At 44.1% G+C, this 22,183-nt stretch overlaps 1 protein-coding gene and 1 long non-coding RNA gene across 2 annotated transcripts in view; one reads left to right on the top strand and one right to left on the bottom strand.

Moving 5' to 3' along the window:
* LOC129694794 (disintegrin and metalloproteinase domain-containing protein 15-like) overlaps nt 1-22,183 on the top strand; it is a 54,823-nt gene that overhangs the window by 7,517 nt on the left and 25,123 nt on the right. Inside the window, exons 2-4 of the mRNA XM_055631556.1 lie at nt 6,340-6,443; nt 10,644-10,720; nt 16,502-16,580. Coding sequence (XP_055487531.1) covers nt 6,340-6,443; nt 10,644-10,720; nt 16,502-16,580 — 260 coding nt within the window. The remainder of the gene's footprint in view (nt 1-6,339; nt 6,444-10,643; nt 10,721-16,501; nt 16,581-22,183) is intronic.
* On the bottom strand, nt 12,264-15,306 carry LOC129694795 (uncharacterized). The gene is made up of 2 exons (XR_008723045.1): nt 14,217-15,306; nt 12,264-14,134 (listed from the first exon to the last, which is right to left on the bottom strand). It is a non-coding gene; the product is annotated as an uncharacterized LOC129694795 (long non-coding RNA).

The raw sequence follows: 22,183 nt of genomic DNA, 5'->3' as shown, positions 1-22,183 counted from the left end.
CACACATTCCACATAAAAAACATTGTTTTACAAGCAGTACATGTACAAAAACATTGTTTTACCAGCAGGATAAAATATTTCATCTTCAAAGATGTCTCTTTGTAATTTACTTTCCCTTTTTCTGACAAGACTTCTGTTTACCAAAATCCTGGTTACCTAACCCTAATTGGACATTGATCCAGATCATGATTAGTCAGACTCCCCGTGACCTTTCAGTCTCCCTACCCAATCCTCATTTCTCCATCGAATTTTCCTTCATCCCCAATTTTTTTATAACATAGTTGCCTGTCAGAAAAAGGATTTACCACGGGGTAATTCGCAGGATAGAAACATAGAAATTAGGTGCAGGAGTAGGCCATTCGGCCCTTCGAGCCTGCACCGCCATTCAATATGATCATGGCTGATCATCCAACTCAGTATCCCGTACCTTCCTTCTCTCCATACCCCCTGATCCCCTTGGCCACGAGGGCTACATCTAACTCCCTCTTAAATATAGCCAATGGACTGGCCTCAACTACCCTCTGTGGCAGAGAGTTCCAGAGATTCACCACTCTCTGTGTGAAAAAAAAAAAAAAGATTGGAGGGCTCGTCTAGGGAGGCTATTTGAGTGGAACTGAGAAGTGGGAAAGGTGTAGCAACACTTATAGGGGTGTATTATAGACCTCCAAATGGGGATCGAGAATTGGAAGAGCAAATATGTAAGGAGATAGCAGATAATAGTAGTAAGCACAAGCTAGTGATTGTGGGAGATTTCAACTTACATAGAAACATAGAAATTAGGTGCAGGAGTAGGCCATTCGGCCCTTCGAGCCTGGACCGCCATTCAATATGATCATGGCTGATCATCCATCTCAGTATCCCGTACCTGCCTTCTCTCCATACCCTCTGATCCCCTTAGCCGCAAGGGCCACATCTAACTCCCTCTTAAATATAGCCAATGAACTGGCCTTGACTACCCTCTGTGGCAGAGAGTTCCAGAGATTCACCACTCTCTGTGTGAAAAAAAGTTCTTCTCATCTCGGTTTTAAAGGATTTCCCCCTTATCCTTAAGCTGTGACCCCTTGTCCTGGACTTCCCCAACATCGAGAGCAATCTTCCTGCATCTAGCTTGTCCAACCCCTTTAGAATTTTGTAAGTTTCTATAAGATCCCCTCTCAATCTCCTAAATTCTAGAGAGTATAAACCAAGTCTATCCAGTCTTTCTTGATAAGACAGTCCTGACATCCCAGGAATCAGTCTGGTGAACCTTCTCTGCACTCCCTCTATGGCAATAATGTCCTTCCTCAGATTAGGAGACCAAAACTGTACGCAATACTTCAGGTGTGGTCTCACCAAGACCCTGTACAACTGCAGTAGAACCTCCCTGCTCCTATACTCAAATCCTTTTGCTATGAAAGCTAACATACCATTTGCTTTCTTCACTGCCTGCTGCACCTGCATGCCTACTTTCAATGACTGGTGTACCATGACACCCAGGTCTCGCTGCATCTCCCCTTTTCCTAGTCGGCCACCATTTAGATAATAGTCTGCTTTCCTGTTTTTGCCACCAAAATGGATAACCTCACATTTATTTTCCACACATAGACTGGGAAACACATTCTGTAAATGGGCTGGATGGTTTGGAGTTTGTAAAATGTGTGCAGGATAGTTTTTTTGCAGCAATACATAGAGGTACCTACTAGAGGAGGGGAAGTGCTGGACCTCCTATTAGGAAATGAGACGGGACAGGTGGCGGAGGTATGCGTTGGGGAACACTTCGGGTCCAGTGATCACAATACCATTAGTTTCACTATAATTATGGAGAGGGTCAGAACTGGACCTAGGGTTGAGATTTATGATTGGAGAAAGGCTAACTTTGATGAGATGCGAAATGATTTAAAAGGAGTGAACTGGGACATTTTGTTTTATGGGAAGGATGTAGAAGAGAAATGGAGGACATTTAAAGGGGAAATTTTAAGAGTACAGAATCTTTATGTTCCTGTTCGGTTGAAAAGAAACAGTAAAATTTGGAAAGAGCCCTGGTTTTCAAGGAAAATTGGACATCTTGTTCGGAAAAAGAGGGAGATCTACAATAATTATAGGCAGCATGAAGTAAATGAGGTGCTTGAGGAGTATAAGGAATATAAAAAGAATCTTAAGAAAGAAATTAGAAAAGCTAAAAGAAGATATGAGGTTGCTTTGGCAAGTAAGATGAAAGTAAATCCAAAGGGTTTCTACAGCTATATTAATAGCAAAAGGATAACGTGGGATAAAAGTGGTCCATTGGAGAGACAGAGTGGACAGCTATCTGCAGAGCCAAAAGAGATGGGGAGATATTGAACAATTTATTTTCTTCAGTATTCACCAAGGAGAAGGATATTGAATTATGTGAGGTAAGGGAAACTAGTAGAGTAGCTATGGATACTATGAGTTTCAAAGTAAAAGAAGTACTGACACTTTTGAAAAATATAAAAGTGGATAAGTCTCCCAGTCCTGACAGGATATTCCCTAGGACATTGAGGGAAGTTAGTGTAGAAATAGCCGGGGCTATGACAGAAATATTTCAAATGTCATTAGAAACGGGAATAGTCCCCGAGGATTGGCGTACTGCGCATGTTGTTCCATTGTTTAAAAAGGGTTCTAAGAGTAAACCTAGCAATTATAGACCTGTTAGTTTGACTTCAGTGTTGGGCAAATTAATGGAAAAGATACTTAGAGATAATATATATAAGCATCTGGATAAACAGGGTCTGATTATGAACAGTCAACATGGATTTGTGCCTGGAAGGTCATGTTTGACTAATCTTCTTGAATTTTTTGAAGAGGTTTCTAGGGAAATTGACGAGGGTAAAGCAGTGGATGTTGTCTATATGGACTTTAGTAAGGCCTTTGACAAGGTTCCTCATGGAAGGTTGGTTAAGAAGGTTCAACTGTTGGGTATAAATGCAGGAGTAGCAAGATGGATTCAACAGTGGCTGAATGGGAGAAGCCAGAGGGTAATGGTGGATGGCGGTTTGTCGGGTTGGAGGCAGGTGACTAGTGGGGTGCCTCAGGGATCTGTGTTGGGTCCTTTGTTGTTTGTCATGTACGTCAATGATCTGGATGAAGGTGTGGTAAATTGGATTAGTAAGTATGCAGATGATACCAAGATAGGGGGTGTTGTGGATAATGAAGAGGATTTCCAAAGTCTACAGAGTGATTTAGGGCATTTGGAAGAATGGGCTGAAAGATGGCAGATGGAGTTTAATGCTGATAAATGTGAGGTGCTACACCTTGGCAGGACAAATCAAATGAGGACGTACATGGTAAATGGTAGGGAATTGAAGAATACAGTTGAACAGAGGAATCTGGGAATAACCGTGCATAGTTCCTTGAAGGTGGAATCTCATATAGATAGGGTGGTAAAGAAAGCTTTTGGTATGCTAGCCTTTATAAATCAGAGCATTGAGTATAGAAGCTGGGATGTAATGTTAAAATTGTACAAGGCATTGGTGAGACCAAATCTGGAGTATGGTGTACATTTTTGGTTGCCTAATTATAGGAAGGATGTCAACAAAATAGAGAGAGTACGGAGGAGATTTACGAGAATATTGCCTGGGTTTCAACAACTAAGTTACAGAGAAAGGTTGAATAAGTTAGGTCTTTATTCTCTGGAGCGCAGAAGGTTAAGGGGGGATTTGATAGAGATCTTTAAAATGATGAGAGGGATAGACAGAGTTGATGTGGACAAGCTTTTCCCTTTGAGAATAGGGACGATTCAAACAAGAGGACATGACTTCAGAATTAAGGGACAGAAGTTTAGGGGTGACATAAGGGGGAACTTCTTTACTCAGAGAGTGGTAGCGGTGTGGAATGAGCTTCCAGTGGAAGTGGTGGAGGCAGGTTCGTTGGTATAATTTAAAAATAAATTGGATAGGCATATGGATGAGAAGGGAATGGAGGGTTATGGTACGAGTGCAGGCAGGTGGGACTAAGGGAAAAAAGTTGTTCGGCACGGACTTGTAGGGCCGAGATGGCTTGTTTCCGTGCTGTAATTGTTATATGGTTATATGGTAATTTTGTTTTGCAATTCCCATTGACTCTTTGCACCATCTCAGATGCCTGTGGGTGATGTACACAGTGAATTGCTGTTGGACATTAAAATGTGCCCATTTTTCCTTATTAATAGTGGCAATAAAATGAGGACCATTGTCTGAGTTTATGACAGTAGGTAAGCCAAACCTGGGATTAACAACAATGTTACTGTAGTTTCAGCAGTATTATTAGTGATTGGTAGAGGTTCACTCCACCTGCTAAATAAATCTAAAATCACTAAGCAATATTTATAACTGGGCCCTTGGCATTTCAATAAAATGAATCTGTATGCATTCAAATGGTCATGATGGCATTGGCGTCACCCCTGAGGGTATCTTAAATGGTTTGCCTGGATTACCTCGTTGGCAAATTTTACATTCAGAGGCCTGCCACCACGTTTCCTTTGTTATCCTATCATTCCCTCCTTATCGGCATGGGTAAGACAGGTAAACATTTATCGAATACACCAACTTGTCCAAGCGGGGTGTGCTGAATCAATGGCACAGCCCTCTTGTTTCCATAGTTATTTAGAGAGAGAGAGAGAGAGAGAGCTTCTTAATTCCGAATCGTTCCACATATATCAACCAGGCCGACCCGCTAAACGAGACCCCAGTTTCTCAATTTGGCTGACTTTTTAACTCATTAATATACGACCCACATGTCTCAATGAGGCTGACTCGCTAACAGAGACCCCAGTTTCTCAACTTGGCAGACTTCTTAATACTTTAATATACAATGCAGTGAAAAAGGCTAATGGCATGTTGGATTTCATTGCGAGAGGATTTGAGTTTAGGAGCAAGGAGGGCCCTGGTGAGACCGCACTTGGAGTATTTTATGCAGTTTTGGGCTTGTGTTCACTGGAGTTTAGAAGGATGAGAGTGGATCTTATACAAACATATAAAATTCTTGAGGGATTGGACTGGCTAGAAACAGGAAAAATGTCCTGATGTTGGGTGAGTCCAAAACCAGGGGTCACAGTTTAAGAATAAGGGGTAGGCCATTTAGAACTGAGATGAGGAAAAACGTTTTCATCCAGAGACGTGGATCTGTGGAATTCTCTGCCACAGAAGGCAGTGGAGTCCAATTCATTGGATGTTTCCAAGAGAGAGTTAAGGGCCTGTCCCATTGTACGAGGTAATTCAAGGAGTTAGATGTGGCCCTTGTGGCTAAGGGGATCAGGGGGTATGGAGAGAAGGCAGGTACGGGATACTGAGTTGGATGATCAGCCATGATCATATTGAATGGCGGTGCAGGCTCGAAGGGCCGAATGGCCTACTCCTGCACCTAATTTCTATGTCTCTATGTTTCTATCTCTCCCGAGTTTTAAAAAAAATCAAATTTGTGGTAAGCATGTAGAATGTACGAAGCGGGTACATCGGAGCTTGGGACGTCTCTTAGCGGCTTGTAACGCTAATGGCAGGTACCCGGGAAACGCTGTAAGCTCGTGAAGACTCATGAAGATTTGTTCAACATGTTGAAAAATGTCCATGAGAGCCCTGAGTACCTACGAGCGGCTATTACCGTAATTGTCCGAGTTTGAATCAGGGGAAACTCGGGAGAACTCTTGAATTAGCTCGGACAGTGGGACAGAACAACTCTTGGAGCTAGCGGAATCAAGGGTTATAGGGATAAATCATGAAAGGGATACTTAATTTAGATGATCGGCCATGATCATATTGAATGACGATTCTGGCTAGTAGGGCCGAATGGCCTACTCCTGCTCCTAGTTTCTATGTATGTCATGACTTGTTGCATTCAAAGCCATGCTGTTTCAAATTCTCTTCCAAATGTAAATCCTACCCTGAAGTCCTCTCAAATCTTCTTCAAGCCTCCTGCAATCTTGTTGTCTCATAGCCAAGGGTTGATACCACCAAGATTTATCCACTTTATTGTTCTTCATGACAGCCAAAACTTCCTCCTCCTTGAAATCAACTTGCCCAAGAATATCAGCATACCTCACGCTGATCTAACTTTCCTCCTTTTCCTTGGTAAATGTTGTAGTGGACTAATTTAGTTCCTCGTCCACTTTATCAAGCTTAAGTCATAAATAAATTCATGAATTTGTTCTTAATAGTCCTACCATCTCTCCAGCTATCCTCTTAGAGTGATACTGAATGGAAACAAACCTGTGACCCAACTTGCCTATGCTGACGAACATGTCTACTTTTCTACCTGTCTCTTTTTAATTTTTTATATAAAATGCTTTGGTAAGAGATGTATAGTTTATTAATTTAATGAATAGCACAATGGGATAATTTTGTTATTTTTCTGACAATGAAATATCAGATGGTTTCCTGAAAGAAAAGCTTCAAGAACTGCATCATTACAGAGTCATCTACCCATTTATCATGTCAGGAGGACAGATGTGGAACATGGATAATTTAAAACAGGTAAAGACATTTATCAAACTCTACTGTGAATGACGTTAATGTTTTATACAATTGTACCATAACCTGCTCTCTTATATTCAAGAGTCAGAGACTCATACAGAAAAAAACAGGCCCTTCACCCTGTGACAATGCTGATCAAGTACCCAACTACACTCAAAACAAAATGTGTGGAGTAACTCGGCAGGCAGGCAGCATTTCCGGAGAAAAAGGATAGGTGACATTACTAAATACTGAACAGCATAGCTTTAAGGTGAAAGGGACAGAGTTTAAAGAGGATATGTGGGACAAGTTTTTTTAGATTGCCAGAGGTGAGATCAGTGACAATCTGGGAGAAATTCTTATAACAATTAAATTCTTATTTGCTTCTCCTCTGCAATTATAATAATAATGTAATCTATACATAACTAAGCTCTGATCTTGTTATCTTCTGGTTTACGCGGTCTTTTAATTTGCGCAAAAACGGTACGCGATACCGCTACGATGTTTTGCCAGCTCACTCACCGTTCATCTGTGCTGCGAGTGCACTAAGTTTCGTTCCGATCGGTGGTCTATTGTAAAAGTTAGCGAGGTTTAAAAATATTAAAAACCACGCGTGCGCAGATCGATCTCTCCTGCCATTCAGCGCCGCATGGATTAGTCTCTTCTGTCACTCGGCGGGACGCTCAACCCCTTCCTGCACCATTGCGTCTTTACTGGAGCTGAGGGACGCTCTGGATGGCAGGCGGAGGTCACCAATTTTGGAGGGATCGGAAGCGGCGCAGCCCGGCGCGGAGTCGGAGATGTCGCCAAATGGAAAGCGGGGACTCTGATCCCAGTGGAGGAGAACGACCAGCGACCAGCACCCGCTATGAGTCTCCATCACACTGCCAGTTCCAGCCGCTTCCCCTCTGGTCCCCCTCGCTGGCTCCAGCCCCCCTCCCCTATAATGCCCCCCTCTTCTCCATGGCTCTTCGCCCGTCTTTTCTCCGAGTTCTCTCCCCCTCTCCCCCACACACACACCCCTCCCCCCCACACACACCCCTCTCCCCCCACACACCCCTCTCCCCCCACACCCCTCTCCCCCACACACATCCCCTCTCCCCCCACACATCCCCTCTCCCCCCACACACATCCCCTCTCCCCCCACACATCCTTCGCCCCCACACCCAGCACAACACCCCCGCCCACACCCCCCCCCCAACACACCCCCGCCCAGACACCCTCTCCCCCACAACGCCCCCCGCCCACACACACACCCCTTCAATTTACCAAACAGGCCATGATACCACCGATTATACAATCAGTATGTTCTCTACAGTACTCCTGTAGATCTTCCATGGAGTATTCATCTGAATCTCCTAAAACATCGAGGAAGTAGAGGCACTGGTGATCTTTGTTTGTGATGACCTTAATGTGCTGGGACTTATCAAAGATGTGCAGGCCCAGGAACTTAAAACTGTTCACTCTCTGCGCCTGAATGCCGCAGATGAAAGGTATATGATCCCTCAACTTTCCTTTTCTGATGTCACCAGTCAGCCCTTTGGGAACAACACTGTTCTGGCATCACTGCCACCTTCATCAAAACTGGGAAAGAGAAAACAAGTTAGCATTAAGGTACAGACATGGAAACATAGAAAATTGGTGAAGGAGTAGGCTATTCGGCCCTTCGAGCCAGCACCGCCATTCACTGCGATCATAGCTGATGGTTCCCTATCAATAACCCGTGCCTGCCTTCTCCCCATATCCCTTGACTCCACTAGCCCCTAGAGCTCTATCTAACTCTCTCTTAAATCCATCCAGTGACTTGGCCTCCACTGCCCTCTGTGGCAGGGAATTCCATAAATTCACAACTCTCTGGGTGAAAAAGTTTTTTCTCACCTCAGTCTTAAATGACCTCCCTTTTATTCTAAGACTGTGGCCCCTGGTTCTGGACTCGCAAAACATTGGGAACATTTTTCCTGCATCTAGCTTGTCCAGTCCTTTTATAATTTTATATGTTTCTATTAGATATCCCCTCATCTCTCACAGAGAGTGGTGAATCTCTGGAACTCTCTGCCACAGAGGGTAGTTGAGGCCAGTTCATTGGCTATATTTAAGAGGGAGTTAGATGTGGCCCTTGTGGCTAAGGGGATCAGAGGGTATGGAGAGAAGGCAGGTACGGGATACTGAGTTGGATGATCAGCCATGATCATATTGAATGGCGGTGCAGGCTCGAAGGGCCGAATGGCCTACTCCTGCACCTAATTTCAATGTTTCTATGTTTCCTTCTAAACTCCAGTGAATAAAAGCCTAGTCTTTTCAATCTTTCCTCATATGACAGTCCCGCCATCCCATGGATCAATCTCGTGAACCTCCGCTGTACTGCCTCAATCACAAGGATGTCCTTCCTCAAATTAGGAGACCAAAACTGTACACAATACTCCAGATGCGGTCTTACCAGAGCCCTATACAACTGCAGAAGAACCTCTTTACTCCTATACTGAAATCCTCTTGTTATGAAGGCCAACATTCCATTAGCTTTCTTCACTGCCTGCTGTACCTGCACGCCAACTTTCAGTGACTGGTGTACAAGGACGCCCAGGTCTCGCTGCACCTCCCCCTTACCTAACCTAACCCCATTGAGATAATAACCTGCCCCCTTGTTTTTGCCGCCAAAGTGGATAAACTCACATTGGTGAGGGATGGATAGGTGATGCCATGGTTACTGCAATAATATGTTTATGAAACAATCTTGTTCATTTATTAATGAGGGCCATTGGGGAGAGAGTGAATCAGCTCTCTACTTATTCTCCTGCAAACCATTAACACAAGGGATAATTAGAGTAGCTATTGAAGCTACCAGCACATCACTGGGATGTGGAAGGAAAAGCGAGCACCAGTGGGAAACCCTCATAGTGACAAGGAGAATGCACAAACTCCATATCATCAGTACTGAAGGTGAGGATTGAGGCTGGGTTGCTGGGTGACAATAACTGTGCCCAGAGGATTAATATAGCCTCACCCTGTCAAAGATATTCGTTGTGCCCTATCCATCCATTCGCTCTGCTCTCAGTAGGTTGAAATTTTTAAAAAGCCAAACATGCTGGAAATCTGAAATAAAATAAAAAATACAGTAATACTCAGCAGGTTATGCAGCATCTGTTGGAAGAGAAACAAAATCAATATTTTAAGTTGAAATTCAATTTCCAATTTTGATGTGAGGTTTAGACCTGGAACATTGTTTTGAATTTCCCAGAGGCTGCATTGGACCTCATTGGTTTGCACCATAGTTTTTTTTTAGTGATAGGGATTGTGTCAAGTTCCCAGTTCTTAGAGCCCCATGAATGTCTATTATGATAGACTTTTTTTTAGTGATTTCTACTGTGAACGTCGATCCAAAATAATTATTTAGAAACTTTGATTGTGTTGGAGGCTGAAGGGAGACCTGTTAGAAGTATATAAAATAATGAGAGACATAGACTGGATAGAAAATCTGAACCTTTTTCCCAGGGTAGAAAGACACGGTGGCAAGGCACAGTTGCTGCCTTACAGCGCCAGAGACCCGGGTTTGATCCTGACTACGAGGTGCTGTCTGCACAGAGTTAGTTTGTTCTCACCATGATTGCGTGGATTTCCCCAGGAGCTCCAGTTTCCTCCCTCACATTTTAATAACGTTCAGGATTGTAGGTTATTTGGTTTGGTTAAAAATGGTAAATTGTTCGCAGTGCGCTTATGTTAGTGGTAATGTGTGGGGATCGCTTGTCGGCGCAGTCTCAGTGGGCCGAAGTGCCTGTTTCCGTGCTGTGTCTTCAAACTAAACTAAAGGATATACCTTAAAGGTGAGAAGAGCAAAGTTTAAAAGAGATGTGCAGGGGCAAGTTTAACACAAGTGAAACTTGGGGCAAGTGAAGGCAGATACAGTAGTGGCTTTTAGATAGGCACTGCTATACATGTGATGCATATGATCAAGTACAGAGATTAGTTTAACTTGGCATCATGTGCCTGTGCTATTGTCCAATTCTAGGTTCTCAATTATTTCTCTTTTTCTGATCATTAATTACCTCAAAGATGCTAATGTTTACTTCAGTTAAGCATTTCTTTTGTAGATAGAGTTATACAATACAATACAATGCAATACAATACGGTTGAAGCTCATCCTATTTGTTTGTCTTTATATAGTTTCCTGACATTTCCCGAGACATTATTAGTCACTGTTAATGAAGGCTTCTTTTTCCTGAACAGAGCAACTATACTGATGAACTTGAAATCTTGGTGGAAATAGAAGAACATTATTTAACCCTGGACCTGCGAAGAAATCAGTGAGTAAAGAGATGTCTTGTCTATATCTGCAACATTTTGTGTCTGACTTAACAGAAATGTAGATCCTGCCTCACCTTTTAAGTTATGAGGTCAGAAGGGATAGTAGATTTAGGCCATTCGGCCCATCAAGCCTACTCCGCCTTCAATCATGGCTGATCTATCTCTCTCCCCTAACCCTAATTCTCCTGTCTTCTCCCCATTACCTCTGACACATGTACAAATCAAGAATCTATCTCTGCCTTAAAGATATCCACTGACGGCTTCCACAGCCTTCTGTGGCAAAGAATTCCACAGATTTACCACCCTCTTGACTAAAGACATTTCTCCTCATCTCCGTCCTAAAAGAACGTACTTTAATTCTGTGGCTATGACATCTAGTCCTAGACTCTCCCACTACTGCAAACATCCACTCCACGTCCACTCTATCCAAGCCTTCCACTATTCTGTATGTTTCAATGAGGTCCCTCCCCCTCATTCTTCTAAATTCCAGCAAATACAGTAGACAATAATAATAATAATAATAATAATAATAATCTTATTTATATAGCACATTTTTAGTCAACTTGCATTGACCCCAAAGTGCTTCACATAATTACATTACATTTACACACAGGCAAAGGTGGGTGAAGTGTCTTGCCCCAAGGACACAACGACAGCATGCACTCCAAGCGGGATTCGAACCGGCTACCTTCCGGTCGCCAGCCGAACACTTAGCCCATTGCGCCATCTGTCGTCCCACAATAGGTGCAGGAGTAGGCCATTCGGCCCTTCGAGCCGGCACCGCCATTCAATGTGATCATGGCTGATCATCAACAATCAGTACCGCATTCCTGCCTTCTCACCATATCCCCTGACTCCGCTATCTTTAAGAGCTCTATCTAACTCTCTTGAAATCATTCAGAGAATTGGCCTCCACTGCTTTCCGAGGCAGAGAATTCCACACATTCACAATTCTCTGGGTGAAAAGGTTTTTCCTCATCTCTGTTCTAAATGGCTTACCCCTTATTCATAAACTGTGGCCCCTGGTTCTGGACTCCCCCAACATCAGGAACATGTTTCCTGCCTCTAACGTGTCCAATCCCTTAATAATCTTATGTTTCAATAAAATCCTCTCTTCCTTCTAAATTCCAGAGTATACAAGTCCAGCCGCTCCATTCTATCAACGTATGACAGTCCCGCCATCTCGGGAATTAACCTTGTGAACCGACGCTGCACTCCCTCAATAGCAAGAATGTCTTTCCTCAAATTTGGAGACCAAAACTGCACACAATACTCCAGTTGTGGTCTCGCTACGGCCCCGTACAACTGCAGAAAGACCATTTTGCTCCTATATTCAACTCCTCTTGTTATGAAGGCCAATATGCTATTGGCTTTCTTCACTGCCTGCTGTACCTGCATGCTTACTTTCAGTGACTGATGAACAAGGACCCCCAGGGTCTCCATTTCCCAACTTGACACCATAATAATAATCTGCCTTCCCTTTCTTGCCTCGAAAGTGGATAACTGTTGAAAAAAGACCAAGCTCATACAAAGTGATTAGAATCCATTGTCTTTTATTAGCAACTCTGCAGAGGTAACTCAAAGAGCTTTCGTCTCAGCATGCATAACTTGTTTAACAGTGAGAGAGAGAGAGCTCTCGAATAAGCCTGTGGGCGGAGCCACAGTGTGAGTGACACTAATCTACATCCTCCCTCTTAAAGAATTAAATGCAAATACAAAACTACTGACTACACAAAGCATACATAGCATATGGCAATAAACTGGAGGATGATTAAACATAGACCGGGTACTTTACAGTGGGCTTACAATTACGACCAACACGTGTACGGTATAGTCCATCCATCACCGGGGACACAATCGGTGGTGAAATAGGTGTTGGAGATTGAAACGGCATTCCTGGTGACGAAACAGGAAAGGTACAGGTGGAGGCGGCGTGGCCATGAAGTAACTAGTCAGAAACAGGTTGTCATGCTGGTGCAGTCGGGCCGATGCCGCTGGATGTGGATGGAAGTACACTTGTGCAGTCAGGATAGTACGGAGGTGGTGCTGGCTCATTCACAGGCAGGATATGTTGCCTATTATGTCTGTGGTGCCGCCATCGGCCTTGACCAATTATGAACGTGGCTATGGGGCAGTTCCAGAAATTACGCCGTTGCGGTCGCGACCTTTGTCGGTTTGCAGACGCACCACTTGCCCCTCGGCTAAAGGTGGAAGTGGTCTGCTCGTTTTGTCATACCACCCTTTTTGAATGTGGCGATTTTGCTGCAGCCTGGACTGGACCTCTGATGGTGGGACCACCTGCGGGACTAGTTCCTGATTCGCCACAGGCAATGTAGCTCGGGTCTGCCTTGACAACAGACGCTGAGCAGGTGAACCCAAGATAGGGTTGAGAGAGATGTTGCGCAGGTCCATGTACACATCTGATTTTGCTCTATGGGATCGTTCCATTAATTGTTTGGCACACCTCACGGCACGTTCAGCCAGCCCATTCGACTGAGGATATTCAGGGCTGCTGATGATGTGACGAAAACCCCAGCGTGCAGCAAAGTTAGGTTAGGATTCCTGGTTTTCACCCAGGCGGCCCGGGTTCGACTCTCGGTATGGGAATTGACTGTTTTTAATGCATTTCGTTGTCTCTGTACTGTACACTGACAATGACAATTAAATTGAATCTGAATCTGAATCTGAAGTCTTTGAAGTGCTGGCTGGTAAATTGACTGCCATTATCAGATGGCAGTTGACAAGGAGCTCCATGGTCTGAGAATTGGTGAGCCAGCTTTAGAACTACCCTGTGAGAAGTGGGACCACTAAGAAGATCGATGTCAAAATAACTGGAATAGGAGTAAAAAAGAACCAGGTACTGCTTGCCAAGCCACTCAAATATGTCAGTTGCCACTGTAGACCACGGGAGGGCAGGAACCGGGTGTGAGAGAAATGGTTGCTTTTGTTGATGAGGTACCAAACTGTTGCACACTGCACAGGATTCCACTTTCTCATGAATGTAATCAGTCATGCCAGGCCAGTAAAACATGTTTTTTTGCTCGTAGGACAGTTGCTTCTGCGCCTGGGTGTCCCGAATGGACAGCGTCAAAATACTTGCTGTGTAGAGAGGCAAGTTGCTCATACCAGGCCCAAATAGTGTCTTTATGGGTTAGCTGGCGCAGTGGGGCCGATATTTCACTGAAGTTAGGAATAAATATTTCCAAGTTTACCATGCCAAGGATTCTCTGCAGGCTAAGCACGTCAGTTGACAGTCACTGAGATGTCTGCAGTGTGGTATGAAATATTCTGCCTTGAGCAAAACACCTCCCATTTCTTTATGTAAGAAATGTACTGCTTCTGGGTACTATCCCTCCAGGCTGCTGCATAGTGCGATCTGATAGTCCTCTTACGAGATATGGCCTTTTTAGAATCTGCAAATCAACAAATCAATACGATCATGTAAAGGATGACAATCACCTTTGTGCACAAGTAGGTTTTCTTGTCTTGGATTACCCATAAGAGGATCTGTGACCATTTTTAGCACTAATGGGTACCATGGTTGTGTAGGCCAATCTGAGACCACCAACAATCCTGAAGCAGAATTTTGCTTGATCTTTTGTAGACACCTACTAATGAGACAAAAGGGAGGAAATGCATATAAAAACATTCCACCCCAATTTAGCGATCATTGCCATGCACAGCCACAGAGTAATATGCATCTTGCAGATCTATGCTGGCCATATAGCATCCTCTTGAAATTAGCTGCATAGCATTGGCAAAAGTCTCCATTTTGAAATGTTTATACTGTACAAAAGGGTTAAGACTTGTTAAATCAAGAATGATTATACAACCACCATCCTTTTTTGCTCTAGGAAATATGCTAGATATAAATTGGTGGTTTTGGTAAACTGTCTTTTCAATAATCCCTTCCCTACTTAATATTTCAAGCCCTGCTTGAATGTTTCTATTCTCTTCTTTAGAGAAAACATGCGTTCGCTTAGGAACATGTTAAGTAGGAGGATATAAATGTGGGTAGAATTCAACTCTAAACCCCATAATACTGCACAGTATAAATGCATCAGATGTTATTTTTTGCCATTCTTTTAGGAAGAATTGTAACCTTCCCCCAATTTGCGCCTTTACTTTTTCCCCCTTTCTCCATAGTTTAAGACTTGCCTGTACTCAGCACATAGTCTCCACGGAAGAAAGTGGCCTGAAAGTGAAAGTAAAAGTACATACCTTCAGGTTTTTTCTTTCACTCACCGCTTACACGGTTACAGCCGCTATGTGTCTGACGATATGATGCGTGTGCGCCTGGATGGGGTCTTCATGTAGTCACTCACGTGACTTCGAAGTAAAATTCCATGTTCTGTGTTTTAGTAAAGAAGTAACTTCTTTAGCATATGCATTCAATGGGAAGCACGTTGAGGAAGTAGACTAAGCTGCCTCATATTGTAAAGAAGGAAACTGGGTGGAGCCAGCAATGGCTGTCTCGCCAACAGTCTGTCTGTCCCTTCCTCCTTTGTTGTTTAATAGTATGTGTTAAATGTATGTTTTAGTGTTCTTTAGCTTGTTTTATATGGGGGGTCGGGGGGGGGGGGGGGGGGTTGTTAGGGGAAACTTAAAAAAAAATCTCTTACCTCGATGGAGATGCGATTTTTTTTCTGTATCGTATCATCATGGAGTTGGCAGCCTCTGCTGGAGACCGACTTCAGGAGCTCCAACCGCGGGAGCCTGCAGGACTTACCATTACGGTGCTTGCGATCGTTGACGGGGATCGACCTTGGAGCCTGTGGACTTTAACATCGTGGAGTTTGCTGTCCCTGGTTAGAGACCGACTTCAGGGGCTCCAAGCCACAGGAGCTTCGACCGCCCCGACGGATGATTCGACTGCCCCGACCGCGGGAGAATAAAGAGAGAAGAAGATTAGACTTTATTGTTTTAAAGGCATGTTGGCCTTCATAACAAGAGAAGTAGAGTGTAGGAGCACAGAGGTCCTACAGTTGTACAGGGCCTTAGTGAGAGCACACCTGGAGTATTGTGTGCAGTTTTGGTCTCCAAATTTGAAGAAGGACATTCTTGCTATTGAGGGAGTGCAGCGTAGGTTTACAAGGTTAATTCCCGGGATGGTGGGACTGTCATATGTTGAAAGAATGGAGTGACTGGGCTTGTATACACTGGAATTTATAAGGATGAGAGGGGATCTTATTGAAACATATAAGATTATTAAGGGATTGGACATGCTAGAGGCAGGAAACATGTTCCCGATGTTGGGGTAGTCCAGAACCAGGGTCCACAGTTTAAGAATAAGGGGTAAGCCATTTAGAACGGAGATGAGGAAAAACCTTTTTATCCAGAGAGTTGTGAGTCTGTGGAATTCTCTGCCTCAGAAGGCAGTGGAGGCCAATTATCTGGATGCTTTCAAGAGAGAGCTAGATAGAGCTCTTAAAGATAGCAGAGTCAAGGGATATGGTGAGAAGGCAGGAACGGGGTACTGATTGTGGATGATCAGCCATGATCATATTGAATGATGGTGCTGGCTTGAAGGGCCAAATGGCCTACTCCTGCACCGATTGTCTATTGTCTTCCATCACAGTGAGGGATGTGGAATCCGCTGTGGTGGATGTTTAAGTTAACTTTTATGTAGTTGTGTGTCTTGCTTTTTGTTAGTATGGTGGTATGGTAATTGGAATATTGGTACACGTGACAATAAAGAACTTTGAAACCTTTGAATGGAAATCAATGGTTAAAATGGCTGAAGGACTTGCTTGCATAAAATCCACCTGTTTCGTTAACAGGTTCCTCATTCCAGAAAGGTTTCAGGTATCGTACTATGATGCTAATGGAACTTTGGCAACGGAAGAAAACAGCACCTTGGTGAGATAATACATTTAATTAAAACCACATTTTAGTTGGTTTTCCCTTGTTAGGAGGTTGCATATTTAATGATTATAAACAAACTTTGAAACTATTAATTGTTTTAATATTACATTAAAAAAATCTATGAATTCCAGCAAACAAGCAAATTCTTACCCTTGTGTGTGAACTGTTTTCATTTGTTTTAAATGTTTAAACTGCTACTGAAAGTAGCACTTCCTTTTATGAAGAATTTGTTTTTCTCAAATAGAAGGTTAGATCGCATGGGATCCAAAGTAAGATAGCTGTATGGAGAGAAAATTGGCTTCATGGAAGGAAGCAGTGGATGATGGTGGAAGGTTGCATCTCTGGGGAGAAGGAATGGGTGGCGTTTTGGGTTGAAGCCCTTCTTCAGACTGATGTCAGGGGAGCGGGTGGGACAGAGATAGAATGCGGTTGGACACAGTAAGACTGGTGGGAGAACTGGGAAGGGGGAGGGGGTGGAGAGAGAGGGAAAGCAAGGGCTATTTGAAGTTAGAGAAGTCAATGTTTATAACGCTGGGATGTAAGCTACCCAATCGAAATTTTTGCCTCACTCTGACAATGGAGAAGGCCAAGGACAAAAAAGTCAGATTTGGGAATGGGAGGGGGAGTAAAAATGCTGAGCATCTGGGAGATCAGGTAGGTTAAGGCGGACCGAGTGGAGGTGTTCAGTGAAACGATCGTCGAGCCTGCGCTTGGTCTTTTTACCTAGTGAAGATGGTTGTCAAAAATTGCAGCAGGATCTTAATTGGAGAGTCTTTTGCCCAGAGTAGGGGAATTGAGAACCAGTAAGACATAGGTTTAAGGTGAGGGCTGAAAGATTTAATAGGAACCTGTGGGGTAAATTTTATACACAAAGAGTGGTGGATGTATGAATTCAGCTGCCAGTGGAGGTAGTGAAGGCAGGTACTGTCGCAACGTTTAAGTTACATTTAGATAGGTAGGTTTATAGTGCAGTGACTAGTGGGGTGCGCAAGGCTCAGTGTTGGGATTCAGTTATTTACAATATATATTTACGATTTAGACAAAGGAATTAAATGTAACATCTCCAAGTTTGCGGATGACACTAAGCTGGGTGGCAGCGTGAGCTGCGAGGAGCATGTTATAAGGCTGCAGGGTGACTTGGACAGGTTGGGTGAGTGGGCAGATGCAGTATAATGTGGATAAATGTGAGGTTATCCACTTTGGGGACAAGAACAAGAAGGCAGGTTATTATCTGAATGTAGACATAAAGTAGACATAAAATGCTGGAGTAACGCAGCGGGACAGGAAGCATCTATGGAGAGAAGGAATGGGTGACGTCTCGGGTCAAGACCTTTCTTCAGACATTATCTGAATGTTTACCTGAAAGGGATTGGACAGGCTAGAAGCAGGAAAAATGTGACCGATGTTAGGGGAGTCCAAAACCAGGGATCACAGTTTAAGAATAAGTGGTTGGCCATTTAGGACTGAGATGAGGAAAAATGTTTTCATCCAGAGTGTTGTGAATGTGTGTAATTCTCTGCCACAGAGGCCAGTGGGGGCCAATTCACTGGATGTTTTCAAGAAAAAGTTAGATATTGCTCTTTGGGCTAACAGAATCTCGGGATATGGGGAGAAAGCAAAAACGTGGTACTGATTTTGGATGATCAGCCGTGATCATATTGAATGGTGGTGCTGGCTCGAAGGTCTAAATGGCCTAAATGGAGGCAGGTGTGACTAGTGCCTGGGTGATGTGGGCAAGGTAAGCTGAAGGGCCTGTTTCCACACTGTGACTCGATGACTAGTGACATCCATAATACCAGAACAGAGCCAGCAAAATTGAAAATAGCAGGTGAATAAGTCGTAGACACATGGATACAAAGTGCTGGAGTAACTCAGTGCATCTGGCAGTATCTGGAGAATATGAATAAGCAATGCTTTAGTTTGGAATCTTTGGGGCATAGGTGGATACAGGTGAGGGAGGTTGGTTGGACAAAAGCCAGAGATGAAAAAGACAAAGATAGAGGAGAAAAGCAGTGAAATGTGAAGCCAAAGGAAAAGGATGTAATTGTGTAGGTGAAAGGGGAGGTGGGGGGAACCGGCATATGCAGTTCCTTGTTTCTACTTGGAGCTAATACTCTTCAAATCCTGCACCATCCCAAACTGTCAATACCTCACACTTAGACTAATGCAGCACAGAAACGGGCCCTTCAGCCCAACTCATCCATGACAACGAAGATGCCCATTTTGGGCATTTGCCTACATTTAGCCCATATCCTTGCAAATGTTTCCTATCCATGTACCTGCCCAAGTGTCTTAAATGTTGTTATTGGATCTGTCTCAATTACCTCCTCTGGCAGTTTGTTCCATACACCCAGCACCCTCCTTGTGAAGACATTTCACCTCAGGTTCCTATTTAATCTTTTTCCTTATCTCCTTAAACATCTTGTACAATTGTAACGTAACATCCCAACTTCTATATTCAATACCCTAACTGGTGAAGGCGAATGTACCAAAAGCTTTCTTTACAATCCTATCCACCAATGCCGCCAGTTTCAGGGAATGGTGCACCTGTCTCCTAGATACTTTGCAGGGCCTGCCATTCACTGTGACGGTCCTGCTCTCGTTTGACTTCCCAAAATGCGAAACGTCACATTAAACTACATTAGCCATTCATTAGCCCACTTTCCCAACTAATGAAAATCTTGCTGTAATTTTTGATAACTAGCTTTTCGACAATACCACCCACTTTAGTGTCATCTGCAAACTTACTAATCATGTCTTGTACATTCTCATCCAAATCATAGATATAAACCACTAACAATAATGGACCCAGCACTGATCCCTGATGCACACCACTAGTCACGGGCCTTCAGCTCACTTGATCAGATTAAACTCTTTCTGCCATTACTCCACCTACTCCGATAACTATTCAAAATCCCATTGTATGCCTTGACAGCCTTCTTCACTGCCTGCAACTCCATGAATTTTGATGTAATTTGCACCAATTTACTTACCAACTTAATTACAAACATTTCCAAGTCAATATATTTCCAACATAGTATTCCAACTATATTTCCAAGTTCTATGTTCTGTTGTGCTGAAGCAAAGCAAGAATTTCATTGTCCTATCAGGGACACATGACAATAAACTCACTTGAACTTGAAGTTGTTTATATATATCACCATTAACAAGTCCCAACATAGATCCGTGGGGAACTTCCGCAAAGACCGCTCCCTCCATAACTCCCTTGTCAATTCTTCCCTTCCCTCTCGGTCCACCCCCTCCCCGGGCACTTTCCCTTGCGGCCGCAGCAGATGCAACACTTGTCCCTTTACCTCCCCCCTCAACTCCTTTCAGGGACCCAAGCAATCGTTCCAGGTGCGACAGAGGTTTACCTGCATCTCTTCCAACCTCATCTATTGCGTCCGCTGCTCTAGATGTCAGCAGATCTATATCGGTGAGACCAAGCGGAGGTTGGGCGATCGTTTCGCCGAACACCTCCGCTCGGTCCGCAATAACCTAGCTGACCTCCCGGTGGCTCAGCACTTCAACTCCCCCTCCCACTCCGTCTCCGACCTCTCTGTCCTGGGTCTCCTCCATGGCCACAGCGAGCAGCACCGGAAATTGGAGGAACAGCACCTCATATTCCGTTTGGGGAGTCTGCACCCCGGGGGCATGAACATCGACTTCTCCCAATTCTGTTAGTCCTTGCTGTCTCCTCCCCTTCCTCAGCTCCCCTGCTGTCTCCTCCCACCCTCCAGCCTTCCGGCTACTCCTCCTTTTCCCTTTCTTGTCCCCACCCCTGATCAGTCTGAAGAAGGGTTTCGGCCCGAAACGTTGCCTATTTCCTTCGCTCCATAGATGCTGCTGCACCCGCTGAGTTTCTCCAGCTTTTCTGTGTAACCTCCGTGGGGAACTCCACTGGTTACAGACTTCAGTCTGAATATTGTCCTTCTATCGCAATCCTCTGTCTTCTATCAGCAAACCAGTTCTGAATCCATACAACCAAGTCACTGTGGATCCCGTGCATCTTAATCTTCCGGGGTGGCCTACCAGGGGGGACTTTATTGAATACTTTACAAAATTCATGCAGACAACATTTTCTGCAGGGGTCGGTGCTGGGGCTGCTACTCTTCATGTTGTATGTTAATGCTGTGGATGAGGGGATTGAAAACTTTGTGGCCAAGTCTGCAGGTGATACAAAGGTAGGTAGAGGGGCAGGTAGTGTAGAAGAAGCAGGGACTCTGCAGAAGGACTTGGACCGGTTGGAAGAGTGAGGAGAGCAGTGGCAGATTGAATATAATGTAGCAAAGTGTGGAGTCATGCATTTTGGTAGTAGGAATAAAGGAGTAGAATATTTTCTAAATGGGGGATCCAGAAATTGGAGGTGCAAAGAGACCTGGGAGTGCTGATGTAGCATTCCCAAAAAGTTAATTTGCAAGTTGAATCATTGGTAAGGAAGGCAAATGCAATGCTAGCATTTATTTCGAGAGGACTAGAATACAAAACCAGGGATGTAATGCCGAGACACTTTACAGTGCTGGTCAGGCCGCATGGGGAGTATTGTGAGCAATTGTGGGCCCCACATCTGAGGAAGGATACGCTGACACAGGAGAAGGTCCAGAGAAGGTATACGTGAATGATCCCAGGAATGAATGTTAACATATGATGAACGTTTGACGGCACTGGGCCGTCACTCTCTGGAGTTTAGAAGGATGAAGGGAAACCTGTTTGAAACTTCCCTAATAGTGAAAGGCCTAGGTAAAGTGGATGTGAAGAGGATGTTTCACTAGTGGGAGAGTCTCAGACCAGAGGTCATAGCCTCCGAATTAAAGGTTCCTTTAGGAAGGAGATGAGGAGGAATTTCTATCATCAGAAGATGGTGAATCTGTGGAATTCATAGGCACACAAGGCTGTGGAGACCGTCAGTGGATATATTGAAGGCAGAGATATGGGGAGAAGGCAGGAGAATGGGGTTAGTAGGGAGAGATAGATCAGCCATGATTGTATGGCAGAGTAGACGATTAGGGCCGAATGGCCTAATTCTCCTCCTGTTGCTTATTTACCTCATCAATCGTCCTCATCACCTCAAAAAGCTTAATCACGTTAGTTACACATCATCTGACATGGTCATGGAACAGAAAACATTACAGCACAGGAACAATGCCTGTGACAAACAATGCCAAGACCAACTCTTATCTGCCTGCACATAAACCATATCCCTCCATTCCCTGTAAATCTGAGGAAGGACATGATTGCCATAGAGGGAGTGCAGAGAAGGTTCACCAGACTGATTCCTGGGATGTCAGGACTTTCTTATGAAGAAAGACTGGATAGACTCGGATTGTACTCGCTAGAATTTAGGAGATTGAGAGGGGATCTTATAGAAACTTACACAATTCTTAAGGGATTGGACAGGCTAGATGCAGGAAGATTGTTCCCGATGTTGGGGAAGTCCAGGACAAGGGGTCACAGCTTAAGGATAGAGGGGAAATCCTTTAGAACCGAGATGAGAAGAACATTTTTCACCCAGAGAGTGGTGAATCTCCGGAACTCTCTGCCACAGAAGGTAGTTGAGGCCAGTTCATTGGCTATATTTAAGAGGGAGTTATCTGTGG

This window comes from Leucoraja erinacea, unplaced genomic scaffold (assembly GCF_028641065.1).
Source record: "Leucoraja erinacea ecotype New England unplaced genomic scaffold, Leri_hhj_1 Leri_79S, whole genome shotgun sequence".
In the NCBI taxonomy this organism is placed as follows: Eukaryota; Metazoa; Chordata; class Chondrichthyes; order Rajiformes; family Rajidae; genus Leucoraja; species Leucoraja erinaceus.
The sequence above is the reverse complement of the archived record's forward strand: the minus strand, read 5'-3'. Positions and strand labels throughout refer to the sequence as shown.